Source organism: Dipodomys merriami, unplaced genomic scaffold, assembly GCF_024711535.1.
Source record: "Dipodomys merriami isolate MVZ:Mamm:240054 unplaced genomic scaffold, mDipMer1.0.p SCAF_30, whole genome shotgun sequence".
Lineage (NCBI taxonomy): Eukaryota > Metazoa > Chordata > Mammalia > Rodentia > Heteromyidae > Dipodomys > Dipodomys merriami.
In genome coordinates this window covers 10202793-10228000 of record NW_027204493.1, presented here as the reverse complement: position 1 = coordinate 10228000, position 25208 = coordinate 10202793, and the positions used below count along the sequence as shown (strand labels likewise).

The 25208-nt window shown below is 34.5% G+C and overlaps 1 protein-coding gene and 1 non-coding gene across 2 annotated transcripts in view; one reads left to right on the top strand and one right to left on the bottom strand.

The window, feature by feature from the left end:
- Hcn1 (hyperpolarization activated cyclic nucleotide gated potassium channel 1) overlaps positions 1–25208 on the top strand; it is a 286942-nt gene that overhangs the window by 225631 nt on the left and 36103 nt on the right. The window contains exon 5 of the mRNA XM_070041145.1: positions 13729–13875. Coding sequence (XP_069897246.1) covers positions 13729–13875 — 147 coding nt within the window. The remainder of the gene's footprint in view (positions 1–13728; positions 13876–25208) is intronic.
- Positions 11205–11311, bottom strand: LOC138840832 (U6 spliceosomal RNA). Its single transcript, XR_011376236.1, has one exon. It is a non-coding gene; the product is annotated as a U6 spliceosomal RNA (small nuclear RNA).

Here is a 25208-nt window from a genome sequence, read left to right as displayed (position 1 = left end):
ATACTATTTTCTGCATCCTCTAAATTAGTTTAGCTTTTTGAATTCTAACCAGTGAAAGCAAAATATTAGCCAAACATCAAATCCTTTAGCACAATAAATTTTGTTGGTGTCATTGACATTCTTGTTAAAATCCTGAGAACTTGATTTAGCACAATTCAGAACTAATGTTCTGTATTCCTGAGGGTTTTCTTTCTGCACATATCTTAGCTCAGCCTGAACTATAATTAAATTTCTTTATGCTTGTCATCTATAATTGTCAATTAAGTCAATGATTTTCACACTTTCTTACTGAGAACAACTAAAATGTAGCAAAATTTAAGCACATATGCTAAGATATTTAGAAGTGCAGATTAGCTTCAGTAACTGAAAATATATTTCAAGGACCAATTTTACAGTAAGTATCACAATTTATATTTCTAAATATAATCCGTTTAATTTTTTCACCACGGAGGACAGCTGGCTACATAGGAATAAATGCATCCCCTGGCTGAAAAACTTCCATTTTTCCTCTGACTCAATAGGCCGTAGAATTCCAGCTGGGCTGGAGATGTGTGACAAGGAGGTATTGATAGGAGAGACCTGACAGGGGGCTGAGATTCACATGTCCATATAGTTCATTTTAAAGGCCCAGTTTTCCCTCTCAGATTAGAATAATTGGAATGTAAAATGAAGTCTTGCTGTGGTCAGACTTAAATTTTACAAGAATAGTACAGTTTTGTAATTAAGAATAAATTTTAAGTGGAAACTAGGTGTAGATACAGACACCAGTAAGAATTATGCCAATAATCCACATAAAGGTTCACAGGAATAAATAGGCTAATGTATAATAAAAGTGAGTCTACCAGGATTGTTCAGCAATGAAAAAGGAAAAAAAATAATACCAACTGTTTTACACACACACACACACACACAGCAATGAAAAAGGAAAAAGTAATACCAACTGTTTTACACACACACACACACACACACACACACAGCAATGAAAAAGGAAAAAGTAATACCAACTCTTTTACACACACACACACACACACACACACACACACACACACACACACACACGCTCTGCAGTGGATGCAGTTTAGAAGCTCAGTGGGAAAAAAAGACACAGGTAAATGACTAAATATTGCATTATTTTTGAAAAACAAGGGTGACAAAAAATTAGCTCAGTAGTTTCTTGGGACTAAGGATAGGGAGATAATTTAACCATAAAGAAGAAAGAGGGAACTTTTGAAAGTGATGGGGACATTCTAACTTTGGTCGTGGTTATGATTGTTCATAGAAAGTCAACTTAAAGCATGTTAACTTTTATTGTATGTACAGAAGAAAAGCTATAAATATAAGTACATTCAGTACTTACATTTGTGACAGAAGTGGAGTATGAGAAAAAGAAATAAGGGAAAACTTAGCAGCAATATCAGTCACCAGGAAAACTACATGATATATTTACATGAAGAAAACCATTAAGATGAGGTTTTGGTAGAGGATTTCAGCTTTAGATGTGTAAATTATGATATCTTTATTAAAATTTACTGAATGGAGATGCTAATTAGACTCTTGTATAAAATCAAATTCTTCAATAATGTACATTTAAGGCAAATTAGTATGTGACACAAAGCTTCAAGCTAGCAACAAAACAGGATTATAGTAGAAGAACACTAAAATAATTTCTACATTCTGTTAGTTATTTTCTTGATATGTTGTTTATAACCCATCCAATTCTTCACACAACGTTCATCAAGCAAAATGAATATTATCATCTTATTGTTTGGGTAATAAGATTCTCATTAATAGTGACTATGAGTTGAATAGAACTCTTTACAATCATTCACTGTGGAGAAGAAAACTTTGCAAGAGGAAAAAATTAAACACATCATTATAATAAAGCCTCAGCATATTTAAAATGTTATTTATCTTCTGAGACTCCATAATACTTATCAATTGAGTTAGAAGCTAGTCTTCTTTTTTAGAATAAATTAGCAAAATCTTGTTGATTTTTGAGTAACAACGTAAATTTTGAGTCTTTTTATGATTAAGTGAAATGTGTCTGGAAATTCTTTGCTCTATTGTTGTTCCTGTACAGCTGATTTTGATGAAGTATGGTGAATGGCCCATTAATCTATTAGTAAGACTCTATTAATTGACACTGTTTGGCCACTAGCTGTCTTATAATGTTTGTCTTGACTCACCTTCATATTGTGTGGGAAACAGTTGGCCTTCAATGGATCCCTCATTTTCTAGGAGAATAGTCTGTTAGCTATGATGATGTTTACCAGGAAAACTTGTTTTGCTTTCGTGAATAGTTCTAATTTCAATTACTAACTATTCAAACTATCCTTTTTTCTTTCTACTTCAGCAAAGATGTTTTAGAACTGAAACAATGGCTATCTTTTGAAAAGAGTCAAAATTCATATTTCACATATAAAAATGACTATCTTTAAAATCAGTCACCAATAGACAATAACATTGATACTTGATTCTCGGTCACTTAGCTATTTTCTTATTCTTAAATGCAATATCTTGCATTATCTTGAACAATAATATCTTGTTATTCTTGGTTAGGTAATTGCCAAAGGTTACAATAGTGATTATGTAATGTTATATGAACCATTGGATTAACACAGGAATTGAATTTTCTCATGAGAAGAAGACTCGTATTAAGCAGCACATAAATTTGAAGCTGGAATTTTGAATAATTATGCTTAATATCTGTACTTGCTGCTTCATTGCTTCCCCAAATCACAACATGTTAGAATTGGCAAGTATTACAAGGACATCCATTTAAATATTGTTTCTTATCATGCACCTAAAATATACCATTAATTTAATTTGTACTTAAGGAATATATCTTCATTAGAATTTTCACTCTTGAAAAATGGGTTACCCCAAAGGAAAATAAAAATTAAGTATATGCAAAGCCCTTTTTTCATCACACACTGCTTCCCCATTTTCTGGTGTCGTTTTGGGTTTTGTTTTGTTTTTTGACAGTCATGGGGCTTGAACTCTGGGCCTGGGCACTGTCCCTCAGCTCCTCAGCTCAAGGCTAGTGCCCTATGGCTTGAGCCACAGCACCACTTCCGGTTTTCTAGTGGTTTATTAGAGATAAGAGTCTCACGGACTTTTCTGCCTCAGCTGGCTTTGGACTACTCAGCCTTCTGAGTAGCTAGGATTACAGATGTGAGCCACCAGCGCCTGGCTTTCTGGTGCGTTATTAATTTCTTGTTAATTGTTGATTCATTAATTATTGTCTGGATGATATTTGCTCTTAGTAATTTATGAGTATCCTCAGATATTTACTTGCTTTAAATTAGGAAAACCTGAAAAATAGAGTTAGAAACAGCTGTATTTAAAGCAATTCAGAGACTTGGAAATATAAACCAGGCTATTGCTAATGCTAAGACATATTTGGACTAAAAATACTGACAAGGATTATCAGTAATTTTAAAATCATATCCTATTTCAAATTAAAAATTAACTAGAAGTATGGAAACAAGATATTGAAAATTACAAGATTTTTAATTTATTGAAAGGAGTGAATATGTATTTCCATTGTAGATCCAACATACCTAAACTTAAATGTTTTTCATTAAGAACTTAGTAGGCACGTGCACATGCACACTATATACAGGATAGAATTTGTCAGTAATCAATGACAAAAGAAATTAACTTCCTTGACTGGGGTTGTGGTTTAGTTCAGTGGTAGAGAGCTTCTTCCTGAGACCCTGAATTCAATCTCAGCATCAAAATTAAAGAAATGGATGAGAAAGAAAAAAAAATCTACAGACATAAAAGTGAGGTTCACTGCAAGTATGCAGCTTCTAGTGATGGCTAGATACAGGAGTCAAAATGGGAAGTTTATTTCTGTATTTGATGTGCTTTTGAGATGTGCTTTTGCTTGATAATTAGTTAGACTCAATAGTAATATTATGGAATATGGGTTCTTCCACAAGCAGAGCCCAAAGAATGAATCTGGATATAGATAATTTACTGAGAAGTAATCATTATGAAGCAGGATTGGGAAATAAGAAGAATTGGTTGGGACAAAAGAAATGTAATGAGGAGTGTTTCATTAAGCTGTCTTTTACTGTAGGCAAGTAATATGTAGTTCCACTGAGAATCCTCTGAAGCCTTGTTATAGAACCTAAGTTAGAATTGTCACTGAAGAATGAAAGGCTGTTAGTAGTCTATAGATACAAGTCCCTCATTGGTTGAGTAGTGCTTTAAAACAGGTCACCAAACCTCTCCCTTATACCAAACATTCATGAAATGCTTGTTGTAAGCTCAATGGATAGCTGTAATACAAAGCCCTGATATGGACAGTCCAGAGTAGATATGGTAGAGGTCATAGGTGAGTCAGTTTGTAAGGATACACGGTTTCATGGAACATTGTTAGTTGCTGCCACTAATGTTCAGTAATAATCAGATAAGAAATATGATCAACTTTGTGAAACAACTAATTAAATATAATTCAAAAAATCATGGAAATACATGAGTATTATTAGTGAACTAGAGGAACACAGCTATATAAGAAGTATATGGTTTTACTGAGAGGAGATAGTGAAAGGGTGAGTGAATACCACTCTTTAAGGAATTTGCTAAAAGAGAAAAGAAAACTGGGATGACAGGTTTCAGGACACTTTGAACAATAGACATGATGTCTTTGAAGACAGGAATATTATATATTATACAATAGGACAGACAATGAAGGCATTTTGCCTAGGTTCAGACACTGGCATTAGTATTAGTTATCTGTGTCTTTACATAGTTATATAAATTCTCTGTGCCTTTTCCATCAGCTAGAAAGTATTAATGCTATTAGCAATCTTAAAATCTTTGTATGAGGATAAAATAAATAAATGTGAATATTTAGTTGAATGTCTAGCAAAGAGCTTTAATTATCTGATAATTCAATAGCATAAGCATTCTCAATGTATTTGTGATTGTGATAGATTTTTTTGTTTCTTGTGGGGATTGAATTCTGGACCCAGATGCTCTCCTGAGCATTTCAGCTCAAGCCTAGTGCTCTACCACTTAAGCACAGCGCCGCTTCTGAGTATTCTGGTGGTTTATTGGAGAAAACAAGACTCATGGACTTTCCTTGCTGGGCTGGCTTTGAACTGAAGTCCTCAGTTCTCAGCCTCCGACTAAGTAGAATTACAGGTGTGAGTCACCAGCACCTGGTATGATAGATTATTTTTAACTTGAGAATTGAATGTATTTATATATGTTGTATATTTAAACAACACATATTATTTAACTATATAAAGAATTAGGTGGGAGTGGGGAGTTTGGGAGGGGGGGAGGGAAGGGATGGTAGGGGAAAAACAAAGGAGGAGGTAACAATGCTCGATAGGAAATGTACCCATTACCTTACTCATGTAATTGTAACCCCTCTCTACACTAATTTTACAATTAAAAAGAAAGAATTAATCCCATTACTTGCAACGAAACACATAAAAAATTAGGTGAAGTAAAATGAGGCAGACACAGAAAGAAACTAATTGGAGTACCCTCATATGCCATGCCTAAAAATATTTTTCAAAAAGAAGTGGAGACTAGACTAGTAGTTACCAGAATCTGGGGAGGAATAAGAGAAAGGAAGATAAGGGAAGATGGCCATAGGCACAAAGCCAAATAGGATTAATAATAAAATGTACAAACTATAAGCAATTGTACTCTTACATAGTATGAAGGTTATTAATGCATAATATATTCCAAAACAAAAGACTTTCAATTTGCTTACTACAGAAAAATAATACTGTTGGAGGTGACAGATGCTTAGACTAATTACCCTAATTGAATTGTTATACAATGTATAGATAGATAGATAGATAGATAGATAGATAGATAGATAGATAGATAGATAGATAGATAGATAGATAGATAGATGGATAGATGGATGGATGGATATATATATATGTCACAGCATCACATCATACTCTGTAATATGTATGATTATACTTTATCAATTAAGATAAAATTAAAGAAAAAACTAGCAAATAAATGCTATTTGAGTAGAGTAGATATGAAGACATAATGGAGGATACAAAGAACTGTAAGAGACAGTTTCTGCAACTATAATATGAAGATACTTAATAAAAAAAAGTGGAAATATTAACTTCCAGTGGAGAAGACCCACCTCTTCCATTGTTTACAAGAGAAGGAAAGAAGTAGAAAAGAATAGGTACCTTTCTAAACGGGCTAGTGGATATTTTGTTGGGAAATTTCTGCTTTTGAAATTTTAGATGAAGCCATTATAATTGAGGGAAATCGTGGAAGGGAGGAAGTAAGGTAAGTTTGTGGAGCATAGAATCTTCTGGAAAGGGAAAGGAGTGATAAGTTATCATAGTAGGGATGCTGTAGCACATTGTATTCTTATTTAAACATCAATATATGTAAATATAAAGAAATATTATACTAATGATCATCTGTCATTAAACCGCAAACTCTTGCAAAAGATTGTTAAAAGAAACGAGCACATTTTTATTGGACTATAACTGTTCTAAGGACTATTTTTATTTTTGAAAATAATCTGTCTCCTTGATTTTTATTCCATAATTACAAATAAGTTAAGAATGTTTTATATGGATGATTTACCAGCTTAGGAATTAAGCAATTTCTTCTAATTATTAAATCTACTAACCTCACATTATTGCTATTTGTTTTCATGTACTTGGTTAGTTAAGTGATAAAGATTGCTAAGTTGACTGTTTTGAAATCTTACTCTGCCTTGCTGAATCATAAAAATGGATTCAGTGATAAAGATTGCTAAGTTGACTGTTTTGAAATCTTACTCTGCCTTGCTGAATCATAAAAATGGATTCATAATTGAAAAGAGGCATATGCAAATAGATACAGTAAATCTCGTTAGAAAGGTAATCATGAGTGTAGGAGAGATAAAGTAGCTTTGACAAGAAGGGCAATAATGAAGATGCAGACAAAGGGAAAATTATTGAAATTTTTGGTAAAATTTATATGAATTGTTGATGCCTTGGGGAACAAGATGAAAGCATCTGATGACTCATGGTTGATAAAGATGTCATATTTTGCCCCTGAGAACAATATAAATGATATTTAAAAGGATTGTTTCCTATATTTGTTGGATGGCCTTACATTTGCATGGCTCTTATTCCCTACAAGTATTAAAATATTTTAAAACGTTTGTATCTTTTAACCTAAAATATTAAGATTATAGAAATCAAACAGGAAGAACTACTTTATAACAAAATCATTTCTTACAACTTCACACAATATCCTAGAATGTGGGAGAAATGTATACATTTGTGAAATTCATCATATGTGTGGTCAGTTTATTAATTAATACTAATAGTATGGCCAATCTATGGCTGATCTTTCTTACTCAAGCAGCTAAAATCAAGAGGATCATGGTTCCAGGAAAACTGGACAAAAAGTTCTCTAGTGCTCCATGTCAATTAATAAAAAGCATGGAGTGGCCAGGCTCACACATGTAATCCTAGCTACTCAGGAGGCTGAGATTTGAGGATTGCAGTTCAAAGCCAGCCCAGGCAGGAAACTGCGTGACACTCTTATCTCCAATAAATCACCAGAAAACCAGAAGAGGCCCTATAGTTCAAGTGGTAGAGAGCTTTCCTTAAGCTGAAGGACAGTACCATGACCTGAGTTCAAGCCCCAAGACTGATAAATAAACAAACAAACAAACAAATAAATAAATAAATAAATAAATAAATAAATAAATAAATAAGCAAGCATTGAGTGGTGTGAAGCTCCTATCATCCCAGATACTTAGGAAGTGTAATAGGAGAATTATGGTCCAGGCCAGTCCAGGTATAAATGCACAATCCTATTTGAAACAAGTAAAAGAGCTAGGTCATTGCTTAAGAGTTCCTAAGTTTAAACTGTGCAGAGAAAGCTACTGCGCTCTTGGTGGGTTGTAAACTTGTTCAACAACTCTGGAAAGCAATATGGAGGTTCCTAAAAACACTGCACATTAGATTTCCCCTATTACCCAGCAATTCCACTTCTGGGCATTTACCCAAATGATCACAAACAACGCTGTATTGGGGGGGGGTAGCTGAGGAGGTAGGAGGGAAGGGATGGTAGGGGAAAAACAAAGGAGGAGGCAACAATAATGGATAAGAAATGTACTCATTACCTTGCTCATGTAACTGTAACCCCTTTGTACAATATTTTCACAAAAATATTTTTAAAGCTACCAGCACAACTATGTTTATCACAGCATTATTCACCGTAGCTAAGATATGGAATCAACCCAGATGAACCTCAGTAGATGAATGGATCAAGAAAATATGATATATATTTATATATATATATACACACACACACATATATATGTATATAATAGAATTCTATGCTTCCATTAGGAAGAATGTATTTGTAAGGAAATGGAAAGACTTGAAAAAAATCATATTTAGTGAAGTAAGCTAGACAAAGAAACCTTTGTCCCATGGTTTCCCTTATTTGCAATAATTAGTATATGTCTAGGATAATATGTCTAGGATATGCAGATGAGCAGAATAACTCAATAGGTATGTATATATGACCATTTAAGAGTATGCTAAGAGAAATGAACTCTAAGACATGGACACAAGATGTTTTTCTTTGTTGTTGTTATTTTTAAAGTACTATGTGATTTCTTGACCTTTTGTATGTTCTTCCCCCATGGTATATCTCCTGTTGTCACTGTATTTGATTTTGGTACCCTGGTATTGTATATATGTTTATCTGAATTAGGAAAGGGAAGGAGAACAACAGTATGATGAGATAAAAGACAATGCAACAGTGATATTCACAAGAATATATGTTGGAAATGATCTGTACAATTTGGGGGAGAGGGAAAGTATGAGAAAATGACAGAAGGGGTAAGACGTTTGATAAGAAATGTACTTATTACTTATTATGTAACTGTAACCCCTCTGTACATCACATTGACAATCGAAAAAGAGAAAAGGGAGAAAAGAGATGGTAGTAGTTACGTTTTCACACATAGGAAGATTCAGAATCTTTATTTCACATAACATTTCTGAGCTGTTTATTGAGTGCTATTTCCAGCAACAGGAATAAATAAGCCAAAAGGCAATCCTGGGGGTTGGGATATCCTAAAGGAAGAGAACATACTCAGAAAACAGGAAACTCTCAGGAAAAAGAAAATTTCTAAATGTCTAAGAAAGGAAAGTAAATGTCATAAAATGTTTTACCTGGAATTGTTGTCAATATTTATATGGTCAGAAAATGAAAGAACTTTATGAGTTGGGAAAGCAAATCACAAGTACAAAGTTTTAATCCCTCTGAGCATTGTAAAGTAGAGATAATGGTAGCTGGAAAGAGGGAGTGGATTTATTACTTTCATTGTATAACCTGTCCACAGTATTCTGAACAATAGAAATACATTAAAGTACAAGGAAGACTGAGGAAAGATACACTAGTGACATGACCTAATCATAGCAATCTTTTTTTTAAATAAAGGAAGATTTGGGATACTAAATGTGGCTAACCCTGATATTCATGGCAAAAAGTCAAGTCTATTATAGGAGACGGACAACGGGTAGGTTTGAAAATGGAGTATTCATTATCTACCATTTTAACACTCCTATTCGATCATATTTTAATACTATATGCATGAATTACTTCAAATTTTAAAAATACTTGTTTTCTACTACACCTTTCCATCCTCAACTCTCTCCTCTTCCCTCCATCCACTTCCCCCTCTCCTTCCTTTCCCCCTCTCTAATATTCCCTCCCATTTCCTTTCCCTCCTCCTCCTTCTCTCCCCTCTCCTCTAAGCTCTTCTTTCCCACTCCTCTCCTCTTTTCCTCTTTTATCTTCTTTCTCTACCTCTTCTAGCCCTGCCTCACACTTGCTAGACTTTATTTTCCACAAGTCACTGCCCCAGTACATTTGATCTTTTGAGTCTAAGAAAAAATTGTATTTTCACCTCTGCCTTTCAAAAAGTCGGTTTGCTGATCACTAATAAATGTATCAAGCAATGACTGGCAAATTCGAATTTCCCAACTTATTTACAATGTCTAGGTTTTAGTTTATTTCAATTTGAAGCCATCACTATTATCTTTTCAAAGAGTATTTCTTAAAATCTAACACATTTTTAATTAAACATTTTAAATAGAAATGATTCTTCCATTTACTTTTGCAAAGCTTATTAAGTGTGACAGAAACAGTCCAGGCTTTTATTCGTGCCCTATTCCAAGAAAAGGTATTGCCCAATTTCCAAATTTTTGGCCAATAGCTGGCATCTGTTGTGTTGGCTTTGTATTGGGTTTGTTTTTTGACTATGTACCTTCTAACCACTCCTAGTTGATATCTGAGTTGTATTAATCATCTTTCTTTGGTTCTGTTCTCATGTCTTTTAAAAAATTTTTTATTGTGAAAATACTGTACAGAGGGGTTACAATTACATGGGCAAGGTAATGAGTACATTTTTTTTTGGGTCCGGTTGGGGGCCTGAACTCTGGGCCTGGGCACTGTCCCTCAGCTCTTCAGCTCAAGGCTAGCGCTCTACCACTTGAGCCACAGCGCCACTTTTGGCTTTTTTCTTTTTGCTTATGTGGTGCTGAGGAATCGAACCCAGGGCCTCATGCATGCAAGGCAAGCGCTCTACCACTGAGCCATGAGTACATTTCTCATCAAGCATTTTGCCTCCTCCTTTGTTTCCCTTTCCCAGACCTTCCCATCTCCACCCCCCCCAAAGTTGTAATGTTCGTTTTTTGACATAACGACTTGTACATCTCATTGTTGCAATGGGTCCACCTGTATCCCTACTTAAATGGTTTGTTTTTTCCCTTCCCCTCCACAAATTATACCAACATCAAATACAATGAAAGCAGGGGTTATACTGTGGGGGAGGAACATATAAAACAACAAAGAAATCATCTTATAAATAAGTTAGAAACAATTGCATGAAAGAAAAAAATTGGATATTTATCTTGGGGTTCATTCCCCTAACATCAACTTATCTGACCTTTTCTGCTTGACTCAGACATATACTAGTTATTCCAAATAAGGGAAACCATGGGACCTGTGTTTCCTTGGGCCTGGCTTACTTCACTTAATATAATATTTTCCAAGTCTTTCCATTTCCTAACAAATGGAGCAATGTCATTCTTTCTGATGGAGGCATAGAATTCCATTGTGTATATATACCACATTTTCTTGATCCATTCATCTACTGATGGGCATCTGGGTTGGTTCCAAAAAATATGGAACACTTCACGAATTTGCATGTCATCCTTGCCCAGGGGCCATGCTAATCTTCTCTGTATTGTTCCAATTTTAGTATATGTGCTGCCCAAGCAAACACTGTTCTCATGTCTTGATGGTTATTAACAATACTCTTTAAAAATATTTTCTTTAAGTAGCTGTTCACAGAGATTTCAGTTCAGCATGTCAGTTTATGAGTACAACGCATCTTGATCAATGTCACCCCTTTCCAATCTTTATGATCCAACTGCTTTCAAAAGTACCAGTTCCATGATTTTTCCTCTTTTCTTCTCATTTGACACATCATCCCTTCACACTCCCTTAGTCACTGATGATGTGTGATTTCCTCCTCTGGGTTCCTGACCTATATGTAAGCATGATGATATACCATGAGTCTCTAAATCTTAACTTGTCACAACTAAATTTATCATTCTCCTGCTCTCACTCAGGCTTGCTTCCTTATGTCCTAAGATAACATGGTGCTTAAAATTCTAGTGCGTAGAAGGCCTGCTAAGGCACAATCTGTGAGGACTCAATTCCAGAGTTTTCTGACTCAGTAGATGTCTGGTAGCAACTATGGTTATGTATTACTGTCAAGCTCTGGGTAATATGGTTGGTTTGACAATGGTTTAAAATACCATTGGCACATAGAAATCATTCCTCATTTGTGAGATCAATAGCTAGTATACAATAATGAATCATTAAAATGAATAATATATATATATACTAAAATATGCACATCCAATGTCCATAGAACATTGTGACTGTAAAATAATTAAGAAAGGTTACTCAACAGAGCGCTCTCTAGTTAATACAACTGAATTGGCAGAGAGATGAGATGACTTGATCGAACAACTTCGGTCTTCAATAAAATATACTATCTTTACGTGTAACATTTGTACTGCTAATTGAGGATGAATTTTCTCATACCAGAGATGGAGATAGCAGATATAGTATTCCCCCACATCCTTGTGTCGTGTAGGAAAGGAAAGAAGAAACTAAGGTGTAACATGTAGGTTGTGACCACAGACTCTTAGGGTTCCAAGAATTTGTTTAAACAGTGCATTATGGAAAGAAAGTAGAGATAGCTTACCACCTATTGGCCCCAAAGAAGAGTGAATCCTTCTTTAGTCAGAAATTATAGGACTCCATGGATGTATTCCAGTGAGTATAAAAATTATTTCAGTCCTAGATTATTGTGATTACCATTGCTTTTCTAAGGTTAGATATTTTCAAGACTTACCATACTCCACAGAATAAGGCAAAGATACTACATAGCAAGAGAAAAGGAATGCAAGTAAAGCACCACAAGTTCAAGAACACTTTTTTAAATAAGTTTTTATTGTGAAAATACTGTACAGAGGGGTTACAATCACATAAGCAAGATAATGAGTACATTTCTTATCAAGCATTGTTGCTGTCTGATTAAATTTTCCTGGCTTCTGAAACTTTAATATTATGTTCTTATTTTGTGTACTTAAAAAAAAAGATGCAGATTCTGATCCCATTGCCTAGAGTAAGAGCTAAAATTCTTCTCTTCTCATAGACTGACAGGTAAATACCCCTGCTTGTTTGCTCCTAGATGACTAGCAAGGATGTTACATTAAAACACCTTGTACATGTATGTGCACAAATAGGAAAAGTTGGCACATCAATAGAACCAATCTCCAGAACTCAATCGGAAGGTCTGCTTTTCTCAAGAAACAAGCTCCTTTGTTGAGCATAGTGGCACATGTCTGTAATCCCATCTACTTGGAAGACAAAGATCTTCCAAGAAGATCCAAGGGGGAGCAGCAGGGCTTAAGTTGGAGAGTTCCTACCTACCAAAACATAAGGCTGTTCATAAGTCTCCAGTGCTGCCCTCCAAAAGAGGAAGTCTGCAAGTTCCTTTCTAGGTTTTATAAACAACTCACTTAAAGATGTGTTGCTTAAATTAACTTAAACATCTAAATTAACCTTGAACAAATCTATTTTGATCCTCATGTTTTCTTAAACCCTAAATTGGGAACCTGATATATTCTCTTAGTTCTCAGCACATAACAGGACATTATATCACGTAAGTGTGTATGATTTCCAAGCTCTCTTCCTGTAGAATCAATGTTTAATTGGGTTCAGAAAGCTTAAGATAAAACATTTTGTGCTATTCACTAACAAGATTTTTCTTTTAAATCAACAGCCAAACAGCAACTTATTTGTCTTAGGACTCGATTAAAAAAGCCTAACACCTCATTTTTCCCCTGTATCATCATTGGCTTGTATAGACCTTAAAAAAATTACTCTAAATTCCACTCGTGTCTCCTTGATGTCTCTTTACAGGAAGTGATTATCTAAATACAAGGGCTTCTACAGCACATGACATTGAATAGGTACACAAGGACTTAGTACATTAGTTCCTTCCCCTTAAAGGATTTCTTCTTTTGTTCTGTGGACTTCAAATATTGAAGATAGCACAGCAAAGCGATGTCACAGTTTCTCATCTGACAATGTTTTCTAATTTTCTTTCTTTTTTCTTGACAGTATAAGCAAGTGGAACAATACATGTCTTTCCACAAGCTCCCGGCAGATATGCGTCAGAAGATACATGATTATTATGAACACAGATATCAAGGCAAAATATTCGATGAAGAAAATATTCTAAATGAACTTAATGATCCTTTGAGAGAGGTAAGGTTCTTGTCCTCAGCTTCCATGATAAAAAACTATTGTTTATTTTCTGTTTTCAGGGGAAGTCATTTAGACTATGTCATAACTGCTCAAAAGAAAAATAAGAACTAAATATTAATATATTTTCTTGTTTTTCTTCTAGAAAGATTTTCAATTGTTTGGGCAATAGTGTCACATGCCTGTAATCCTAGCTTATCTAGAGGTTGAGATCTGAGGTTTATGGTTCAAATCTCCCAGGCAGTAGAGTCTGTGAAACTATGTATCTCTGAAAAAGCTGCAAATAGAGCTGTAGCTGTAATGTGCTAGCCATCAGCACAAAGCTCAGGAACAGTGCCCAGTCCCTGAATTCAAGCTCCAGAACCAAACACATACACACACACACACACACACACACACACACACACACACACACACACACACGCGCACGCACATACCTGTGCGCACATACATAGCAGAAAATTATTCTAACTATGTTCTCTGAGTATTCCATTTTATGTGACAGCCAGTATCTGTGGTTCTCAAAAGTTCCATTTGGAACCCTTATTTTCTGCATTTTCCCAATCTCTACTCTCTCATGCTTAGTAAATACGTCCCTTTCTTCCCTCCGCCCTCCCTCCTTTCCTTCCTCTCTCCTTCCCTCCTTCCTTCCCACCCTCCCTCTTTCCTTCCTTCCTTCCTTCCATTTCAATTTTTCTTTTCAGCTTCATTCTCTTTAATCATCTCTTGCCCTGAGCAGGAGCAGTTGACCTACCTTGAGCAATTCCTCTCTTACTACCTCACTAAAATACTGTGCAATATCAATGACAACCCTTTGTCTTTTGTTTTATTTCTCCCCCGAGCCAACTCTTCCTGCCACCCACCAGCATGGTCACATCCCTCCTAGACCGAAAGAGAAAGGCATGCTTCGTTCTTTATATTTCTTAGACTGCTTAACCCTCTGCTTTCTTTTATGTCCAAATTCCTCATAAGATTTCAAATACTGGTACATCTTAGCAAGACCTCCACTTCCCTGCCTTGCTTACTTCCTCACTCACCACAGTAACCTAATTCTCACAGCAATATTTTAACTTTCCCCTTAGTTTGCCTTCTAAATTTCAGTGTTTTCTCTGTCTATAACTTAAAACAACACTACCAGACTAATTTTTTTAGCTGATCATGTCTCTTCTCAGAAATGTTCTCTTTCCTTTCAAATCAGATCAAGTATAGACCCTAAGGCTCATATCCTAGCCCTGCTACACTCTGTTACCAGCTGATTTTCCAACTCTCCTCTCTGCTATCACCCTACATTTGACAAAATGCTTTGTTGCCAAAATATTTTGTTGTCAACTTGATGTGATACTCAGTTATAATTTTTCACTCTTGTATTCTATGTTTTCCACAAGTGTTTGTCATCTGTTGGCAAAATATAATTCAAGTGTCTCTTACTTTCTCCCTTCTTTGATCAGATACAATACCATGCTTTTCTTACCTCCAATGTGCTTACTTTGTAAACTTTTGGGTTATTATCCTTTCTGTCTATGTTGACTTCCTTCTCTCATTATTTTCTCCATCTTTATCTTGAAAGTTCCTTACGAGCAAGAGCCCTTAGTATACATTGTATCTTTTCCTTGAAATTCCTAGTACATTCCCCATAAATTACACAAGTATTTTCATCTCAATTGCTGGCTTTTTTCTTTATAATTAACCCTAAATTTCTATGCCCCATAAAAGTTACTCATATTTTTAAAGAGCTATCAAATGTCAATTAAATGTTTTGCAATTAAATATCTATCAATGATATATTTGAAGGTTATTCTCCTACCAGTATTCAATAAAATTAGAAGTTTTAAATTTTTTATTCTTTGCAGCACATAACTCAAAAATCTCCATATTTTTGTAAAAGAAAGAAATATTCTATTTACTTAAAAAGAGCTACCAATAGGCTTCGAGCTTTAAAATGCATAATTTTTTGTCAATCAAAATTTTCAATAAAATGAAAAGCTTGACTCATGGGAACAAGGTTGAGTTCTCAAGGGCCTGGATGATTTCAGGCAGAGTCCGCACAGGTCACAAACACGGAGGCAACTAATTAATTCAAGGTACTGTATCAGAGACAAAGATCACATCAGAAATAGGAAAGGAGGCTAAAACTGAGATTTATTCCAAGGAAATTTAGGATCCTTGCATAAAATGTCATGAGAGAATGCAAAATCAAGAATGTAAAAGTCAACAGAATAAACATAAAAATGAATCTTATGAAATTATGGCTCATGCCTGTAATCCTAACTATTTAGGAGACTATAATTGGAGAGGATTGTGGTCCCCTAGTTTACCATGGCCCATATGGGCAAAACTTTCATGAGACCCCCCACCTTCTCAACTAGCAAAAAAACTGAGTTTGATTATTCCTGTCTTTCATCCCAGTTAGCCAGAGCAAAAAACAAAAAAAAAAAAAAAAAAAACAAAGCAACAAAAAAAAGGGACGCTACTTCATTAATAATGAAAGCAAAATAGATTGAGAACAAAGCTGAAATGGAAGAATTTCTCATTGGTACCTGTGATGTCTTGAGTTCAACCCCAGATACATCAAAGAAAAGACAAAGGAATACAGTCAAAGGAAGGAAGGAAAAGAGGGAAAGAGGGAAAGGAAGGGGGGAGGAAGGAATTAAACCATGAAGTGTGAGACTCCTCTGTGGTTAAAATCATGGGAATATATTTACAACTATTTACTATTTTCACACTATAATTTACATGGTCTTAACTGGAATACATTTTTCTGCTTTATCTGCATCCAGAAAAACCTTCCATTTCCTCACCTGCTACAATTCTAGAATATGCCCCAAACTATTCAAAGACCATAGTGTAGTTTCTTCAACATCTTTGGCCTCAACTTCTATAGTGTATTCACACCTTCTCTCTCTCTCTTTGTCTTTAAAATCAACTGGCTCAATGAATTCCCTAAGAGTGCTACTAGACTAATTGGCATCTGGACCAAATGTGATGATGTCGTTCTATTTCTAGAACATGACTATGACGTCTCACCTTTCGGAAAACTGTTCAAGCTCCGTAATGTAACATGAGGCAGGAGGCTCTTTGTGGATTGTTTTTTCATCATTTCCTCATATCAGTACTTGATTTAATAGGGTATTGTTGATGATATCTGTTTTTTGTCACGTTGCTCTCTCTACCTTCAACCCTTTCTATTCATTTTCCCTTTGCCTTCTACCATCCACTTCCTTCTGCGCAAACTTACCACAAGCACTGTTTTCCATCTTTCAGGTTATCATCATATTCTCTTGAATCTGTGTCTTAATTTTTCTTGTTTCTCTAGCAACCAGCATGTATCAGGAACTTATGAAATATTTACTGAGTAAACAGTCTTCTTTAAAAGAATTATGAACGAAAACCAAAAGAAAGTCATGGCTACCTAATAAAAGTAGATTTCCTGTGAACAGATGCATAAAATATTCAGAAGTTTAACTTCTTTAGAAAACATTAAATGTTCAACATCTACTGTAGAACTCCCCAGCTTTTGGCACCAGAATCACACAAAACTCAACTTTGCATGTTGATCTGAAAAACATGGGTTGAAAAGACAAGTAAGGAACATAAGAAAGATAGTAACAAAAATCATTATTAAAGAAAAAATTGAATCTAAAACTTTCAAATGTGTGCTGAACAAATGTTTTACAAGAGAAATGACAGAGCCCTGAAAGACCTTTCTCCCTGAAAGACCTACCACAGTTAAATTGTCATGTTAGATCACTGGAACTATTTTTATAAAATAACAGCAAAACACATCATCCCACCTTTCACAGGTTACATTTTAGCTAGGAGATAAACCGTAAACTTTCCTAAAGGTATATTTTGATTTGCCACTCTGCAATTAGTACCAAGAAGGTGTTTGATTACATGTAAGACATTGAACAAAGGTACGATGTATATCCAGTGCGTGAACCAGGGCCCTCATAAGGGAAATCTGAGTATGTGATATTTATTTTATAGTAAAGAGGCAAAAACATAAGACATTAATTGTACATATATGCACATATACAATATAAAATTGTTCACTATGAGTCAATCATGAAATCTTATACTAAGACTTCTAATTTAAAATATTTGATTGTCAGGAATCTCATTTTATATAAATATTTTGCATATTTAAGGTGCTAACAAATAGTTAACAGTAATGATCTTCCCTAATAGAAGTTTAGGGACTAGGGGTTTTATAAAATGAAGGATACATTATAGCTGAGGACTCTTAAAAATACATAAATAGCTTATAACTTAAAAATAAAAAGAGGAAAAACAAAAATGTAAGGAAAGTAAAAATTATTGTATATTCATATTAAATTTAGTTTGTATGATTTTAGTTCATTGTAATCAAACCTTTGTTTTAAATGTGTTTGAATATTTTTAAGATATGCCTAAGATCTAAAATAGTAGGAATAAATTCATTTAGATGACTTTTGCAAACAACTCTCATAATTGTTTTTGATATTTCAAAAATACTGCTTTGTTGATATAATTCTGTTTCCATTTATGGCAAAAATTAGGTGATTTATCTTTGTCATATACTAGGGGCAAATTGCTGTAACACATTAAAGAGAAAAACTTATAGTTCAGTCTCTATAAACGTTACCTCCCTGAAGAGGCCTCTCCTGAGAAACTCATCCAGCTAGATCCTTTGTAGTCAAGTCTTCCTCATGTCAGCATCTCTCTGAGTTGCACATTACTCTCCAACCTTGCTTTCAAACCTCAATATTTATAATTTTGTTATCTTCTCTGCCATGTGAACTCATAATTCAGCAAGGAAAGACTTCTTTCTTAATGTCTACCCTAATTCCAGACCACCGGTAATATATACTTAGTAATGATAAACAAACACATTCAACTTAAATAGGGATCACATACTCAGCAAACTATCGCAAAGAATCAGTGATGGTTGGGGGGAGGGGCATAGGAAGTATTTTGTAAATAAACAAAGCTATTTGTATGGCTAATGAAAACAGTATTCACCATGCTGAGTAGCTGTGCTCAAGTTTACTATAACTGTATATTTCACTGTACTCAGCATTTTTTCTATTGTGATACAAAAGGCATTTTTAGATCCCTCACCCATTGTGTTTGAGGTGAGTGCACATATTATGGCTTAGAGCTTGAAAGCTCTACTCTATCCAATGGGAATCAAAAGATTGGTAGTACTGGGACTGGGCTCAGGGATTCATATTTGCTAAGTAACCACTCTACCAGTTAGGCCATGTCCCCAACTTCTTTTACATTATTTTTTAGGTAGGGTTTCTTCATGAGACTGGCTTCTAACTCTGATCCTGACTGATCTGCCATCACATGTGACTTTTCCTTAGAGATACTCTTCTTAACTATTTTGTCTAAGCCTGACTTCAAACCAAACCATGATCCTTTATCTCTGCCTTTCATATAGATGGGATTACTTGGGATTACTTGACATGCATCGCCAAACCCAGCCAGAGTTCTATTTTTTTCATGTAGATGTTTTACGTTCTTTCCTAACTTTCTCTGTGCTTATGCATTAATCAGTGGGATGGGGCAAAGGATTCCAGTAGAAGACTATTATAAAAGCTATATAAATGTTCTGTCCCATCATTATAACTCAGTCACATCAAAGGATATGCAAAAATATTTTTTTATCTTTATTACCTCTATGATTGCTGAGAGGGTGATTCAAAGTTATTAGACCAGAGAGACACAAAGCCCTGCCTTATCCTATGTCCTATTTCTTTTGGAACAAATTCAATCTGCTAATAACTCTTCCTTCATTTTAGCAGCCAGCTTTCTGGAGGCAATGTCTTAGCATCAAAACTTGACATTGAAATATTAGGATCATAAGACTGATGTATGCTTTTGCAGAGGCTGGCAGCATATTAAAAAATAAGAACTAATTATAAAAATTCGATTCTATGCTACCCCCTACATATAAGGGTTAGTTAGAATGTGTACAAAGTTATCTCTATTTTTAACATGATCAGACTTAAACTGATTTGATTAGAGCAAAATGGCAAACTTAACACTCAAGAAGGAGGTTAATGCCCTTCTGAGCCTGTCTTCAAAGTTCAGAACTGATCTATTTTTAAACAATGGAGTGTGAAGAGCCATGGGCTGAAAATAGGTACAAATCACGTGTCCCAGTGGAATAAAGAATGTCAGTATATTTCATTTTCACAGAACATGAATTGGACTGAGAGTGTCATCCTGTCCTTCTGACCTTTAGTTTGTCAAATAGATTGTAACACAGGAAGTATGAGTTGCATGTGTATTTATATACTATATTCTGCATCACTTTTAAAGTGCATATTCATTGATTTTTAAATACCTTCTAAAAATGTACTTCAGTTAAAGTTAAGTAAAATGGCCTAGAATCATAACATCTTAAGGCTATACTGAGATCTTAGAAGTTTTTATACATTCATGTAACATGTAAGTCTTTTCTCTTTTGGCCTCAAGTGTTTTTTAAATTTTCTTTTTTCTATTTTTCCTCAGCCTGTAGACAAGAACTAGACAAAAGCAGTTAATGATTTGTTAGTGCATGTGATAGGAGAAACAAATTATAAGATGTAGTTTTCAGCATTGAAGGAAGTAATTATTGTATGCTTGGAGAGCATACGTAAATAAATAGGGGTTAAAACACTATGAAGAGAAAGTAAAGCAGATTACTAAAAATAGAAGAAATGTAGGAAATCATTTATATTTTTAAAACAGCCTATGCGTACAAAAGAAAAAGTTGTCAGAAGGGAAAAATTGCATGATTTGGAGTAGAGTTGAAAGCTTTCAAAGGGGAAGATTTGAATGGATGTACATGGGGAACTCATATAGTCTAAGAGGATACAAGATGAGGCTGTAGGTAGAGAACACTGGATTAATAAAAGAGATGCTTTAACACCCAAATCCAGTTGCTGTTTTACCTTTTCTTTGGTCCCAAGAAGAGAAAATTTTCCCAATGAAATCACAGAAGTATAAAGTGTATGTGACTACAAATCAAATAAGCTGTTTTTCATCATTGTAATTAATTATTTTAAGAAAGGACACAAGCAGTTTTTTTCTTCATGTTATTGTAGTAGTGAAGATTATTTAAACAGTCTTGAGGTAGAGAATCAAATCATAGAACTCAAATAAGTTTAGAATTGAAAATCAAACTGAAAAGCAACCTGGATTATCAGGAAAAAGTCAATGCCTTTAGTGTTACATATTAAAATTACATCTAAAACTTGAAATATTAAGATTAAAAGGACATGTGGGCTTTGAGACATGTATTTTTTATCACTGAGCTAAAGCATAAACAGAAAATACTGATTTCCATAATTTTAAATTTGTACCCTCAATGGAGAATATCTAAAATGCATTTTTATAGCTGATACAAACCAACCCCTTATTGTTTAAAATGTCCCTCAAATAGACTCATGTGACTAGAGATTCATACTATTACATTATGTAAATAGTGATTATATCATCATATAAAATGAGGAGGAGGAGGAAGAAATGACGGATACTTTTTTGTAAACAGCTACATTAAGTGAAACCGCATGTCACTGTTGGGTACTTTAGTTTAGTTTTTAGCATCTCAGCTCTGAGATAAATCACTTCCACTAAGGGATAATAAAATAAGCATAGAAACAATATATTCTGGGAATTTAAAACTAGCTCAAAACTTGTAATTTTATGAAGATCTGAACATTTGGATTAGATCCAGTTGAATTGTGATTTAAAATATACATGTTAATCATTTGGAAGTCTAATATTAATATATCCTGAAAGAATATTATATTTTGCCTCTGAAATCATCAGACTTCTGTTTTCCTTTTTAATTTAATTTATTTTATTTTATTTTATTTTATTTTTGTCATGGGGCTTGAATTCTGGGCCTGGGTGCTGTCTCTCAGCTCTTCAGCTCAAGGCGAGTGCTTGAGCTACAGCACCACTACTGGTTTTCTAGTGGTTTATTGGGGATAGGAGTCTCACGGTCTTTCCTGCTCAGGCTTGCTTTGAACCACAATCCTCAGATCTCAGCCTCCTGAGCAGCTAGGATTACAGGCTTGAGCCACCAGCACCCAGCTAAATTTTATTTTATTGTATTGTAAGGGTGATGTCAGAGGGGTTACAGTTAGACAAGTAAGTTAATGAGTACGTTTCTTGTCCAACATTGTTACTCTCTTCCTATTTATATACCTGTGTTTAGTGAAAACAATGTACTTTATGTGTAGTAAAAGTAAATTTAATTATAGAGAAGAGACCTGCCTATTTCTGCTCTCTAGCAAGTTCTCTCTCTCTCTCTCTCTCTCTCTCTCTCTCTCTCTCTCTCTCTCTCTCTCTCTCTCTCTCTCTCTCTCTCTCTCTCTCTCTCTCTCTCTCTCTCTCTCTCTGTTTAGGTGTCATGCTTAGGAAATCCAACACTAAGCAAAGACCTTAGTGAGAAAAGAACTGCTCAATATTATTTTATGATTACTGGGCTAGGAACTGTTTATACTAATTGTAGTTTATTGAAATGTTTTGAGCTACTAATATGAGGACTTTACCTCATATTATTAAAGGCCTCCAAAGAACATAAGCAGGAAAATCTATAGAAATTGAGTAAAACCAAATGCCTATGGCACATGTCTGTAATTCTAGAGATTTGAGCAGAAATCCAGAGTGTCACAGCTCAAAGCCAGTTTGGACTGCCAAACTATGGTAGCTCAAAAAAGTCTATAGAGAGAGCTATGCTATACGGACAGGTTAGCCCCTTTGGAACTCCTTGCCAAACAATAGCCTAACTCTGATGCTCTACATGAAGAAACAAAACTGTTGCACTTAACAGTACGTGTGTGTGTGTGTGTGTGTGTGTATGTGTGTGTACAAATAAGATCAACCTAATATTCATAATTGTTGTACAGTATATGTCTGTTTGCCTTTGTTAAAATAAATTGGTTCAACTGTACTGAATGTTGTATTTGTTTAACTCTATGATTTCTCTTTCTATAAATCAGAAAAATGGCATTTACCTTTCAGTTCTGTTATTGTAGCATAGTCCCAGTACCCATTCCCATTTAATTGTTGTTTGCTTCTCTTCTTCCTTTTTAATGGAAATCATCCTATCTGAGCCACATTATCTGTTAGCCTTCTCCTTTAAATCAATGTCATCTCTTTTCTGTAGTCCCACCCCATTTATACTCTCTTGACATATGCTCAGCTGACAGAAACTCTTCTCTTACTCATGGTCTCTTCTGTCACTTTCTCTCACCATTTAATCTTATTAAGAACATAAATGTTACCTGGAAACCTCACTGACAGAATGGAATATTTGTTCTTCATTTTGTTTTTCTTTCTTTTGCTTTCTGCTTTGCTTCTTACTACTTGCAGTTTATCATTTATCTTTTCTTTCTCTTGTTTTCCATTTCTCATTCCTCCTCCTTGATACCCAGTGCTGCCTGCTTCATACTTACTTGTGTGTGCCCAAACCTACTCATTTCTCCTATTTTCACCTCCACCATACCCTAACTAAACGCTACTAACAGTATTTCTTTCTCCTTACCTCACTTACTCCACCTTTCCATTAACCTCTCCAATAAAGCTTAACTCTTACCTCATCCTCATATAATAATTTTTGTGCATAGATTTTTGTTTCTAGTTCTTATTTGTTGATGATGAACATGCATTTTGTGGAGTATAAAATTTAAATGGAAAATTTTAGCAATTTCTGTAATAACTTTCTTTCTTACTTAAGTCACTCTCCTGTCAAGTGGTCCACTCCAATTTGGGGAATATATTTTTAGTAAGATCTCTTTGACAGTTCAACTTAATCTGTTTTTCTATGCAATAGATTTAACAGCCATTTTGCAAGTCTTTCTTATGCCTTATCAGAGTCAGCTGGAACTAAATTGCATTTGGAACTTACAGAGATCAAATTATAACACCATCAACTGATATCTCACAGTGAAGCTGAGAAACAGACTAATAAACCCCAAATAAAGAAACAACTTCTTGATGTTTCATTGGCTAAATTGCATTTTTTGAGTGTTTGTTTTTACCTTTATCCTTTTACTTTATAATCAAATTTAACTGAATGCTATGAAAATTACATATGTTTCATCTGCTTTCACCCTACTTGGTCTTTTTCAAAACAAAATGTTTTTATATTCTAAGAAGCAAAGCAGTGGGACTATGCTGACTAAACTAATTTAAAAATTCATGTTCATTCATAGTGTAAATTTAAATATAATTGCTAAAAATGCTAAAAAACAAATTAGATGAATATGAAAACTATACCTACAGAAACATTAAATATAGCTTGTTCTGATCTATCATTTACAAACAATTATATTTAATTCATGCTACTCAATCATAATTTCCCATTTGCACATGCAGAAGCTTGTAGACTAATTAGCTTAGATTTGTAAATTGATGATTATTATCCAAGTAATTAATAATGTTGCTGGTTTCACAACAAGTAATAATGAAAAACACTACCACCCATTATTGTATAGAAGCCCATTGTGATATACTTTTCTTTATACTGACTGGATTTTTTTTAGGATTTTTTTATAGTATGCTATGATGGAATATTGTCTAGATGTTACAAAGATGAGATGAAATGTCAGTGAGAACCACCTCACAACATGAGAAATAGTTCATACTATAAACGTAGAGAAAAGGAAACAATGAACTTACATGCTGATCATAAATTTGTAATTATCTAAGAAGGATACATAAGTATCTCTGTATATTTTATTAAATAGAACTATGTATTAAATTCCACAGTAACAACTATATGTCACCATTAAATGATACAGCAGAAAAATTATAGAGTTCATGCAATGGAGATATCAAATTTGTTAAAATATTAATAAGAAATACATTTGGGTATAAAAGTAGTAGCTATGCTAAGATGAATGAACTTTTAGATTAAAGAGCCTATGATATACTTAAAGTATTTCTTTTTTAAGCAAATACAATTGCAAAATTTAAAAAATGTGGATTAATATAAGGTGCCAAGCTTTTATGTCTTTGGCCCAGACGATAGCAAGGTCCCATGGTATGGTTGAATGGGCATGGCTAATTGCTCTAGATATTATCATCTCTGCAGACTAGGCCATGCATTTCCTCTCTCTAATCCTGCTTTCTTCTGTATACGTGAAAAAGCAAAACTGAATTCAAGATTATTTTCTCCTAGAATGCAGCAAGGTCTACTAGCTATAGAGAGCTGTAGACTTTGTAAGTCCTGTTACCTTCCCTTTTCCTTTTGTATCTGTAGTTTATACTCAAATGACAATTTCCCTTGGCATTATAGAGTAAAAGACACACACACACACACACACACACACACACACACACACACACACACA